The sequence below is a fragment of the Parus major genome, chromosome 8 (genome assembly GCF_001522545.3).
Source record: "Parus major isolate Abel chromosome 8, Parus_major1.1, whole genome shotgun sequence".
Lineage (NCBI taxonomy): Eukaryota > Metazoa > Chordata > Aves > Passeriformes > Paridae > Parus > Parus major.
The window spans coordinates 30,152,550-30,164,884 of record NC_031777.1 but is presented as its reverse complement, the minus strand read 5'-3'; the positions used below and the strand labels follow the sequence as shown (position 1 = coordinate 30,164,884).

Sequence of the window (12,335 nt, the reverse complement as noted above, 5' to 3'; positions counted from 1 at the left end):
TGCCCTGTGGATTTTGTGTTTCCTGCACTGTTTGCCCTGTGGATTTTGTGTTTCCTGCACTGTTTGCCCTGTGGATTTTGTGTTTCCTGCACTGTGGGTGTTGTGTTCAGTCTGCAGAGCGCAGGAGCAGCTCGGGGTGCTCCTGGAAATCTGGGGATATTGCACCACTCGTCTCTCTGCTCGTTGTGTGAGGAATGAGGGTTCCAGATGGATTCCAGATGGATTCCAGGATGGGTTGGGAGGGACCTTAAAGTCCACCCAGTGCCACCCCTGCCATGGGCAGGGACAGCTCCCCTGTCCCAGGCTGCTCCATCCTTGCCTTGGACCCTTCTGGGGATGGGACAAAAGCACCATAAAAAGAGAAACGCCCCCAAAGCATCTCTGATCCCCTTTTCCCTTCACTCTCAGTTCAGTTTCCTGGCTGAGGGCAGGACCCTGGTGTTCTCCTGCTGCCCAGGGTTTGTTTTCCATTCTCTTTGGCAGCGCAGCAGAAGGAAAAGGTTCCGGCTCTTCCACTGGGTGTCAGCACGGCCCCACTGCGGGAGCCCTGGGCTTTCCCTTGGGCTGATCCAGCCTGGAAAAACCAGGCTGGCCAGAGCAGGGATGGAGCTGCTGGCCTGGAATCTCCTTCCTCCTCCCAGCAGGACAAGTGGTGGGAGCAGGAGCACTGTGGGCTGTCCCTGCAGTGCTGCTGATGGGGGTGACATTGGGGACAGAGGGTCCCTGGTGCTGCTGATGGAGGTGACATTGGGGACAGAGGGTCCCTGGTGCTGCAGGAGCAGTTGATGGAGGTGACATTGGGGACAGAAGGTCCCTGGTGCTGCAGGAGCAGCCAGCACAGCCGGGCAGGGTTTGCTCTGAGGTGGGGATGGGAAGGGCAGCGCTCCCATCCCCAGGGAATTCCCATTCCAGGGGTGTCCAAGGACAGCTCAGGGCTGCTCCCCCTCCATGCCCACCCTTCCACTCCTTTTCCCGCTCTGAATAAATATCCAGGCTTCCCAAATCCTTCCCAAAATCCTCGGGGCTGCCAGGACAAGGCCCCTCCTGCAGCCCCTGCCTGTCACTGTTGGGGGGAGCAGCACCCCCGAGACCCCCGAGGTTTCAGGTGGGCAGAGGAATCCTTTGGATGCTCCTTTCTCCCAGGAAAGGGGACTCTGTGCCTCTCCCACCCTTCCTGTGGGTCCCCCTGTTCAATCCTGCTCTGCTCCAGCGTCTGCAGGATCTGGGGGGGCTCCAAATCCTCTGGCTGAAAATAGAGCCAGGCACCCCGAGGTTCCTCCAACAGATCCTTCCACTGGAGGCCTAAAAAATCAAAAATCAAAGCTAGGGAATATCACAATTGCAGAGATTTTGTGATGCTCGTGGGGAATTGTTTTATCTGCTGCTGGAGCCGGCTGTGCTCCAATGCACGCTCAGAATTGAGTTGTTTATTCCTGCCCCCACCTTGAATGGCAGCAGTGGCCTCCTGCCTTGGACTCGGAGCATTTTCAGGTTCTGCAAGTCATGACAAACCTGCTCCCAAGGGTGCCCTGTAGGAAAACAGAGCTCCAGCATTCAAGTCCCAACCAGCCCCCGGCACTGACGCTCCCAGGGAGCTCCTGGGAGAGGAGACGTGCAGAGATCCAGCCCTGGGATCCATGGAAAGCTCTCCCCACGTCCTGCCCTGCTCCTGGAGTGGGGCTGTGCCTCAGCCCAGGCTCTGCCATCACCCCCTGCTTGTGCCACCCCTCCAGGGCAGGCATTGTGCCCCTTTTTCCCTGTTCTCCATAAGGATTTACCTCAGCTTGGTGCCACTCCCTGCATCCCCCTCTTCCTCCTCCCTGCCCGACAAATCAGAAGCAAAATTTTATTTTCAGAAGCAAAAGTTTATTCTTTTTATTCCCCTGAGCTCTGGGGAGTGTGAGTGACTGAGAGGAGCAGCTGGATTTGGGATTTGGGGTTTGCTGTTGTTCCCAGATTGTTTGCAGGGTCCCAGCTGAAGGCAGTGGGATGAAGGGATGAGGAGGGAGCAGAAGGGATTTGCAGGCAGGGCTGTGGAGCAGCAATCAGAGCCTGTGTTCGTGGTGGTGACAAAGCAGATCCAGCTAAAAACTCTCCCAGCAAAAATTCCCAGGGAATTTGGGAACTTGGAAACCTGCAGCACTTGTGGTGGAATTACCAAAAGCCTCAAGCTCAGGGCTGGGACTGAGCTGGGAGCAGCAGCTCTGAGCTTATCCCACTGCTCATTTCCCTCTTTTCCCCCTTTTCCTGAGTTTTTGGGAAAGGTGGGATCATTCCCATGGTGGTGATTGTTTCTGGTTTATCCACCAGCAGCATCCAAACATTTCCAGGCTGGAGCTGCTCCAGCATCGATTCCCTGCAGCAGCAGAACTTTAGATCTCTGCTGCCAGCCCTGGATCACCAGGGCTGGATCATCCAGGGCTGGATCCCCAGGGGCTGGATCATCCAGGGGCTGGATCATCCAGGGGCTGGATCTCCTGGGGCTGGATCTCTCCTGGGGCTGGATCTCCTGGGGCTGGATCTCCAGGGGCTGGATCATCCAGGGGCTGGATCATCCAGGGGCTGGATCACCCAGGGCTGGATCATCCAGGGGCTGGATCATCCAGGGGCTGGATCATCCAGGGGCTGGATCATCCTGGGGCTGGATCATCCAGGGGCTGGATCATCCAGGGGCTGGATCATCCAGGGGTGGATCATCCAGGGGCTGGATCTCCTGGGGCTGGATCTCCAGGGGTGGATCTCCTGGGACTGGATCCCCAGGGGTGGATCACCCAGGGGTGGATCACCCAGGGCTGGATCATCCAGGGGCTGGATCTCCAGGGGCTGGATCATCCAGGGGCTGGATCATCCAGGGGCTGGATCTCCAGGGGCTGGATCTCCTGGGGCTGGATCATCCAGGGGCTGGATCCCCAGGGGCTGGATCATCCAGGGCTGGATCCCCAGGGCTGGATCATCCAGGGGCTGGATCATCCAGGGCTGGATCCCCAGGGCTGGATCATCCAGGGCTGGATCATCCAGGGCTGGATCCCCAGGGGCTGGATCATCCAGGGGCTGGATCATCCAGGGGCTGGATCATCCAGGGGCTGGATCATCCAGGGCTGGATCCCCAGGGGCTGGATCATCCAGGGGCTGGATCATCCAGGGCTGGATCATCCAGGGGCTGGATCCCCAGGGCTGGATCATCCAGGGCTGGATCCCCAGGGCTGGATCATCCAGGGCTGGATCCCCAGGGGCTGGATCATCCAGGGGCTGGATCATCCAGGGGCTGGATCATCCAGGGGCTGGATCACCCGGGGCTGGATCTCCAGGGGCTGGATCTCCAGGGGCTGGATCATCCAGGGCTGGATTTCCAGGAGCTGGATCTCCTGGGGTGGATCACCTGGGGCTGGATCTCTTGGGGCTGGATCTCCTGGGCTGGATCATCCAGGGGCTGTATTTCCAGGGCTGTATTTCCAGGGCTGGATTTCCAGGAGCTGGATCATCCAGGGGCTGGATCCCCAGGGCTGGATCCCCAGGGCTGGATCCCCAGGGGTGGAGGGATGTTACACTTGTAGGTGCTGTTGGTGTCACTGGAGTTGGTTTGTGTTTTTCCCAACCTGCTCTGTCGATCCAAATTTTGACTTACTCCCCTCAAAATGTGCTTTACTTCAAAAGAAACAGTTCCAAGACACCTTTGAGCCTTTCTCCAGCTGCCAGCCAGGCTTTGCTGCTCCAGTAAGAGCTGGCTTGGCATAACTGGGGCAAACTGGGAGCTGTTTTCCAGAGAGCTGCTGGGATTTCCAGCAGATCCCCAGCCCTGCTTTAGCAGTACTGATTTAATTACCTTTCACTCAGCAGGTGCTTCACAAGGCCTGGATCTAAAAGAGTAAATAAGACAGTCCAGAGTTTAATTATCCCACTGGAGCTGGAGTTTGGCAGGCAGCCCGGGCGGATCTGGGGATCTGCTGCATGGCAACCTCCTTACCTAAAGCCTGAGGAAGGAAAATGGGGCAAGGCCTGGAAAAATGGAGCTTTTCTGGGCAAGAGGAGCAGCTCCAGCTGTTTGCAGGTGTTTCAAGAGAGGATAAAGTGCAGGTGTGTGGCTGCAGGAGCCTCACTGGAGGTTTCCTGTGGTTTTGCCTTTCCCTGGCAAAGTGCAGCTGGTGGGAATCCTCCTCTGCAGGGCTCAGGGTTCAGTGGGTGAATGAGAAAGAAATTCTCCCCTGGCAGGGTGGGAAAGGGCTGGGATGGAATTCCCAGAGCCCCTGGATCCCTGGCAGTGTCCCAGGATGGGTTTGGAGCAGCCTGGGACAGTGGGAGGTGTCCCTGCCCTGGCTGGGGGTGCCAGGGGAGGCTGCTCTGGGTCTGATCCCTTTGTGTGGTTTTGGGCTGTGAGTCAGACCCCAGGGAGAGCTGCAGCCCTGCCTGCAGCTGCTCTGGGCTTTGGGAATCTCTGTCAGCACCACCCTGCTGTGCCTTGGCACACCCAGGGGACCGAGGTTGTCACCACGTGTTCCTCCAGGGAGCCCCCTCCGAGCAGCAGAACCAGAAAATCCTGGGGTGCTTTGGGCTGGAAAGGACCTCAAATCCCACCCATCCCACCCCAGCCATGGCCAGGACACCTCTCACTGTCCCAGGCTGCTCCAAACCCATCCAGCCTGGCCTGGCTCACCAGACATGTTTTGTTCTGGGTGCTGAATGGAAAAACTTCTTGAAAATGGATTTTTGGTGCATTTAGGATGGAGGAGCTTCTGGGACACGAGAGATCCCAAAGGAAAAGTGTTGGGATGAGGGAGGCTCTCAGGGATCATTTCCTAGAAATCAGAGCCCTGCCCTCTCCAACTGAAGGAGAAGAAGCAACAACTTCTTCTTCTTCCTCTTCCCTACCCCAGAAAACCCTGCCCAGGGTTCAGAACCCCCAAGTTCTGCAGAATTCCAACACCTCCAGTTTAAATCTGGAGAACTTTGTCAAGTCCAGGCTGCCCTGTGAGAAATCCCATGGCTGCAGCAGCTCGGATCTGTTGCCAGGAACTGGGAAGAAAAACAGATTTATTGGGAGCTGACCTAGTTGTTGTAAATCTCCCTGTAGAAGAGATTTAGTAATCTTAGGAGGGTTATTAAAGCTCGTGTTTGTTTGGAGATGGGCAAATGCAGCAATTTAATTTTCAAATCTTATGGTTTGGGTTGTTTTGGTTTGTTTTTTTCCAAACATCTCATTAATTAACAAAGCTAAGCAGCTGGGAAAATAAGCACTGGAACTTTCCTAAGGAGGTCAATCCATGTAGGGTGGGAAGGGATCCAGAGAATCCAACAGCTCCAGTGGCAAAAGGGGGTTTGGGGCTGGGGCAGGCAAGGCTGAGCGTGGCCTTTCCCCAGTTAAATGAGAGGATAATGGTTTATCTTTTAAATTTTTTAACCCTTTTAACTTTTTTAACCCTTAAAAAAACCCAAAAAAGTACTAAAATTACAGAAATCAGCAACTCCTGAGCTGTCCTCTCAGAGCTGCAGTCATTACTGGATAAAAAATGAATTTCTTTGGGTTGGGTTTGGAATATTGTGAGGGGAAACTGCAGGGACTGGACTGGGAGTTTGGGCTCAGTTTGTGGTGGATCTGTGCTTTTGTGTCCACATCTCTCGATATCCCAGAGATGATGGCTTTGAACCCAGCAGCTCTGGCTGTGCCTGCTGGAGTTCCCTGCTTGGAAGATTCATTTTTCATCCAGAGGGGCTCCAGGAGGGCTGGAGAGGGGCTGGGGACAAGGGATGGAGGGACAGGACACAGGGAATGGCTGTAAGGTGAAAGTGGGAAGGTTTGGGTGGATATTGGACAGGAATTTTTCCCTGGGATAGAATTCCCAGAGCAGCTGGGGCTGTTCCTGGATCCCTGGCAGTGCCCAAGGCTGGGCTGGATGGGTTTGGAGCATCCATGGATCTGCAGGAGAGGATTCTCTTGCTGTTTATTCCAGGAAATCAGTTTTTAGTGACAGCAGCCCTAGGAGGGAATGTCCCTCCTGTCCCTGGACAGGCGTTTTCTGTCTCTTGGGAACTGCTCTGCCCAGAGCTTTTCCAAGGAATATCCCCTGGAAGTGAGGGCTCAGAGCAGGATAATGCTGCTCCCAGCTGGCTGGGCTGGCACCAGCTGGAAATCATCCCTGCTGCCAGGCTGGCTGAGGGAAACCTGAGTCCTGCAGGAGCTGCTCGGAAAGGTCACGGAGCTGCTCAGGGCAGGAGGGATCTGCAGGCAGCAGGGTCCTGCTGGAGCCTGGGACACAGCTCAGGGACAGGGCTGGGCTCTTGGGCTCCCTGCAGACCTGAATCATTTGGAATCCCACACTGGGTTGGGTTGGGAAAGAGAAAATCCCACCCCAACCATGGCAGGGACAGCTCCCACTGTCCCAGGCTGCTCCAAACCTTGGACACTGAGGGCTCAGCCAGGGATGCTGGGATCAGCCTGTGCCAGGGATTTTATTTCTCCCCAGAAAGGTTTTCCAGCCCTGGCCCAGCTGCCCAGGGCAGTGACAAATCCCCATCCCTGGAGAGGTTTAAAATCCCTGTGGATGTGGCACTTGGGGACGTGGGGCAGGGGTGGCCTTGGCAGTGCTGGGAATGGTTGGACTCCATGGTCTCAAAAAAACATTTCCAACCTCAATATTGTGTGATTCCATCCCGGTTCCCTCCTTGCTTTCACTCCCTGGTGGGCTCAGGACCTTGTCCCCTTCCTTGGGGCAGCTCACAGGGAAGTTGTGGCTTTCCAGGATCCTTTGGGATCCCTGGAATCCCAGGGGAAGCTGGAGATGGGGGGGATCAAGTGGCCAAAGCTGGTCCACAAGCCCAGAAACCTGCAGCTCCAAGCTTTTAGCTGCTTGCTCCTGTTGGATATAATAATAATAATAATAATCATAATAATAATTTTTAAAAACCCCTTTTTGCAGTGTGTAGTGGCCACCTCTGTGTAAAAGCAGCTCAGGGTGCTGTGCTGCCCTCTGGAATAACAACCCCTTGTCTTTCCAAGCAGAACTTCCCTGCTGCACTGAAAATGTCTGGCAAAACAGCCACCACGACCAACAACATCGCCCAGGCCCGCAGGACCGTGCAGCAGCTCAGGATAGAGGCCTCCATCGAGAGGATAAAGGTGAGGGCACAGCCTCCTTCCCCCTCCTTGTCCTTGTTTTTCCCCTCCTGGCTGTAGGACAGTGAGATAACCGAGTGTTTGTGTGTGTTTTGTGTCTCTGTGCACACACAGCTCAGCGCTTCCCCCTCTCAAAGCTCAACAAATCCAAATAAATCCACTTCTTGTGGCCCAGTATCCCAGCCAACCCTGCCCTCTGGCAGAAGGAAGCAGTTGCCCCTTGTCCTGTCACTCCAGGAGGGATAAAAATTCCTCTGGAATTATTTTGAAGCCCCTCCTGTTGGTTTCCAGTTTCCTGTAGGAGCCAGGTGGAGCCTTTGCCTGGGGTGGGCTCCATCCTTTCCTTCATTCCTTGTGGATCAAAGCAGCAGGCAGATTCCCTGGGGAACGAGTCCATCTCCCAGCACCTCTCCCATCCCACCTGGCTCCCTCCCAGCCCTCAGCATTTTCACCCCATTTCCATGGAAAACCCCCTTTGATGCCCATTTTCCCCCTGCTGCCTCAGGTGTCCAAGGCCTCGGCAGACCTCATGCTGTACTGTGAGGAGCACGCCAAGAAGGACCCTCTGCTGATGGGAATTCCAGCTTCTGAGAACCCTTTCAAAGACAAGAAAACCTGCATTTTGTTATAGGAGAGGGGCAGCTCCTCCTGGCCAGCCCCTGCAGCCCAGCGGGGCCGGGCCGAGCGCCGCCGCTCCTCCAGGTACCTGCACCCCGACCCTGCCCACACCATTCCCTGAGCTTCCCAAGGCATTCCTGCTCATCCCTGTCTCTGGCAGGAGCTTTCTGACTCAATCCCTGCCTTTCCTGGCCGAGGGAATGGGCTCCAGGGTCTCTCTGCATGGAGGGGTCCTGGTGGCTTTTGCCAACTCCATCACGACCAAAGTTGCCTGAGCTTTGCAGAAAAAGCAAAGTTGTAGAGATGGAATCACTGGGTTTACATTTTTTAAAATTATGGATAATTTTTTTTTTGTTTCTGGGGGGTGTGGGGGGGTTGTGCCTGTGCTGGCAGCACCTGTTTGTGCCCAGACAGGTTTAAAGTGCATTTTCTAGCCAAAACTACCTTGCAAAATGGTTGTAGCATCTGCTGGGGAGCTCCAGGGAGCTGTGCCTCAGCCTTCCTCCCGCTGGCCTCCCTTCCCAGGGCTTTGGAAAGATAAGAGTTGGGAATCAGAGGTGCTTTCCTTGCTTTCCAAGAGTTGAAAAAGCAGAATTTCCACCTTGGATTCTGTTGCATTTTCTTCTTGAATAAAAAAAACCTGTATTAGGGTTTTTTACACCATGGAAGAAATGGCAGAACAGGAGGCTGGAAGTGCCCTGGCAGAGCTGGAGGAACGCTGCCCTCACTCCCAACCCCAGCTGGGTTCTGTGCAGGGAGGCAGAACTTGTTTTTATATAAAAAATAATTCATTTTTAAACAGGAAAAATGCCAAATTATCTCCAGCTTGTGGTTATGCATTTATAATTGGAGGGCCTATCCATCTAGTATATATTTTATATATACACATAATAAAAAAGTCTTTCTGTGTGTGTGTGTAGATATATAAACCTTATATATTAAAAGTAAATTTTGAAGGGTTCAGAAATATTCCTGACTTCAGCTGGCTGCAAATGTCCTTCTGTGCAGGCAGCTGAAGTGATCTGCCATAACCCTGCATTTCTGGGAGGATATTTGCAGAATTTATGAACCACTTGTCATTTACATTTACATATTTGTCATTTCTGTATGAAATTATAGACCCACTTTTGATATAGATTAAAAAAAAAATTAAAAAAATCAACTTTGTTTAACAAATCTCTTTGGCAGAGCTCCAAAAATCAGCCTGATAGAGAAAAACCTGCTGCTTATCCCGTGCTTGTTGTGCAAATTATTTTTGTAATCAGGATATTTTTGCAGTGGCAGTGGAGAAAACCAACAATGTGGCTCTGCCCTGATTGTTTTTCTGCTGTGTCTGTGTCTGTCCCACACCTGGAGAGAATTAATGAGCTCTGTTAATTGCTCAGTGCAGGGCTAGAGGAGGGAAGGAGCCTCGTGCTGTTGATCGTTGTTTTTCCAGGAATCTGGGAAGAATTTGGAATTTTTGTTTGGTTTGAGCTCCCTGGTGTGGCTGCAGGGATGTTCTTGGTGTCTGCCCTTAAATAAAGCTTGTGGTGCTGATCCTGGGTGGAGATCCAGCACCACTGCCCAAATCTGACAGCATTTTAATCCAGAGACTTTTGATAAACTCATCATTTTTAAAATACAATTTAAAACTTTTCAAATGCAGTGGTTACGTTTGCAATTCACTTTTTGCCATCAATACCCCCAGAAAGAGCAGGGATTGTAAAATTTGGGGGAAATACAGACTCAGAAAAAACTCTGAGAAATTTTCACAGAAAAAATTCACAGAATTTTTTACAAGTGAGAACATTGCACCCACAGGTGCTGGGAGAAGCCCACGGTGAGACCCCATCACTGCACTGCCCCTCTTGTCCTTGGCCAAGCTGCTTTGGGGAGAAAAATGAGAATTTGTGTGCAGGGCCAGGTGTCCCCCTCACTGTGTGGTGTGGGGACAGAGCTGGGGGTGACACTGGGAGAGACCAGAGGGGTCTGGATTGAATCTGAGCTTGGAGAAATAAATCTGGTGCTGCTGCTGTGTCCCTGGGCACAGGGTGGGAGCTGCCTGGGCTGGGGACAGGGACAGGGTGGCCTCTTTGGGACCTGCCTGTGTTGAGCCTGGGCTGGACATGGGGACAGGGATAGGGACAGGGTGACCTTGTTGGGACCTGCCTGTGCTGAGCCCTGAGCTGGGGACAGGGACAGGGTGGCCTTACAGGGACAATGTCACCTCTTTGGAACCTGCCTGTGTTGAGCCAGGGCTGGGGACAGGGACAGGGTGGCCTCACAGGGACAGTGTCACCTCTTTGGGACCTGCCTGTGCTGAGCCCTGAGCTGGGGACAGGGACAGGGTGGCCTCGTGCTGGAGCATCCCAGGAGTGGGAGAACAGGTCCAGCCTCCCCTCCCAGCAGGGCTGGGGACAGAGTGACCCCGAGCCACTGTCCCCAGAGCCCTGGGCTCGGGCTGGGTGCCCCGGGCAGTGCCAGCAGCAGCAGAGGGTGTGGATGTTCCTGTCCCAGGGTGCCACCTGTGTCACTGCCTGTGTCACTGAAGAGGAGCCCGGCACCGGGAGCTGGGGGTGCGAACAAACCCCGGGGCTTTGCAAGGAAACACCGGGACAGGTTTTGCTCCTCCAGGGAATCGCCTTTCCCCCCTGCCAGGGAGGAGCTGCAGGAACGTGGAAACCTCGGCAGCAAAACCCCTTTTTTTCCTTTTTTTAAGCTCCTGTTGTGGCAGCATTCAAGTCAAATAAATAAATAACAAACATTCCCAATATTTCCTGCAGCACCTCGGCTGCTTTGGCGTTTAATTGCTTGGGAGGGGCCGGGAATGAACCCACACTGGAGCTGCACAACAGGACCTTGCCCGTGGCCAGGACAAGGAAGCAGCTGCTGCTCAGCCCTTGTGCCTGTGCACTCCTGGAGTAAGGAAATAAAAGGCTGGGCCAAAGGTTTGATTTTACACTTTATTTCAAAAAAAAAAAGAAAGCACAAAACAAGAACACCAGAACCCCAAAAAACACTCAAATTTCAAATAATTATATTAATGATGCTGCTTTTGCAGCCAACTGGGAGAAGATTTGTGGTTGCAGACCAACTGCACGAGGGCACTTCGGTTCTCAGACCTCCAAGTATAAATAATTTTTCCATCAATATCAGAAAATAACTTATTATTATTATTATATATCTTAGCATAAAAACGTGAGAATTAACATCCCAAAAATACAACAGCATTGCTGGCAAAAGGCCTCGATTAACCTTGTTTGCTCGTTAAGGTGTTTAAAGCAGGAACTTTAAGTGGCACTTAAGGACAGAAAGAGTGAGGAGGATTCTTGTGAGGGCACCCTGGGCACGTCAGGCTGGGCTCATCCCTTGTTTTCATCCCGACTCCCACGCTCTGCATCGCTCCACTGCAGCCAAACCTCCCCCACGACATCAGTTTTATTATTTTATATCTATTTTTTTTAAAAAAAAAAAAAAAGTTGTTATTGTGTTTTATTTTTCCTCCCTCCCCCGGGGGAATCCTGGAGCCGGGGCAGGGAGTTCCTTCCTGAGCAAGTGGCAAAGGCTGGCAGCGGGGCCGGGCTGGGGGTCACCGCTCCGGGAGGTTGATCACCGGCACCCACTGGTCCAGGTACCGGCTCTCCCGGCAGAAACACATCAGCTGGCTCAGCGCTGGATCCTTCCACTGCGACGCCTGCGGGTTCTGGAAAAGAGACGGCAAAAAAAAAGCTTCAGCACGGCAGCAAAAACAAGGCGAGCGTGGAACGAGGTGGGGGGAGGAAAAAGCACAGCAGAAAGCCCAGGAGTGTGAATCATCTTAAATTGCTGGCGAGGCGAACAAACAAGTCAGGCCTGGAAGCGCGTGAGGAGTTTAGCTTTGGACTTTGGGGCAGAGTAGGGAAGGGGGAAAAAAAATAAATAAGAGGGAGAGATAAAAGGGTGGAAGGGAAAGAAAGAGGTGGGGGGGAGAGGAAAAATAAAGAGGGAAGGGGAATGGAGGAAAACTAAGTAAAGAAAGAGCAGAACAAGAGGAGAAAGAGGGTGAAAACAAAGAACAAGGGTGGGGAAATCACAGCGGAACGAGGGGAGAAGGCAGCCCCGCTGTCCCCGGGACTGCGGCCGCGGGTTCGAGCCCCGGGGAGCGGCGGGGTGTCCCCCCCCAGGGATCGGCGGGGTGTCCCCCCCCGGGGAGCGGCGGGGTGTCCCATCCCGGGCTCACCGTGACGAGCACGCAGTGCAGGTCGGCGGGCGGCTCGGGGCCCGCGGCCGGCAGCAGCAGCTCCGCCAGGCGAGCCGGGTTGCTGACGCGCAGGATGTTGATGTCGTTCTCGCAGCAGAAGGCCCGCAGCAGCGTGAAGTGGATCTGCAGCGCCGCGTCCCCCGCCTCCTCCTCCTCGGCCGCCAGCAGGCACAGCACCACGTTATCGGGGTCCCTGCGGGGCACCGCCGTCACCGCGGGCGCACCGGGCGCGGGGCACCGGGGGGTACGGGGAGGGGACACTCACACGTTGAGCAGCTTGGCCGCCTCGTAGACGCCGAGGGTGAGGCTCCGCTGGCTCAGCGCCTTGCTCAGCACCTCCTCGAGCGCGTCCCCCGCCTGCTCCATCCTGCGCCGGGACACGCGGCA

At 54.2% G+C, this 12,335-nt stretch overlaps 2 protein-coding genes across 4 annotated transcripts in view; one reads left to right on the top strand and one right to left on the bottom strand.

Moving 5' to 3' along the window:
- The window catches only part of GNG12 (G protein subunit gamma 12), an 18,118-nt gene extending 8,749 nt beyond the window's left edge, over positions 1-9,369 (top strand). For 2 of the 3 annotated variants that reach the window (XM_015636870.2, XM_033516450.1), the window contains exons 3-4: positions 6,995-7,111; positions 7,614-9,369. In XM_015636870.2, the coding sequence (XP_015492356.1) occupies positions 7,016-7,111; positions 7,614-7,739 (222 nt within the window). In that variant the 5' untranslated portion in view covers positions 6,995-7,015 and the 3' untranslated portion in view covers positions 7,740-9,369. Of the gene's footprint in view, positions 1-6,991; positions 7,112-7,613 lie in introns of all 3 variants that reach the window. The other variant, XM_015636871.2, reaches the window with a different exon arrangement.
- Positions 9,370-10,657: 1,288 nt separating this feature from the next.
- Positions 10,658-12,335, bottom strand: GADD45A (growth arrest and DNA damage inducible alpha; the record flags this gene model as incomplete). The annotated part of the gene is made up of 3 exons (XM_015636869.2): positions 10,658-11,411; positions 11,928-12,141; positions 12,214-12,335. Coding segments are annotated over 3 exons (450 nt in total), but the record flags the coding sequence as incomplete, so codon positions are not given.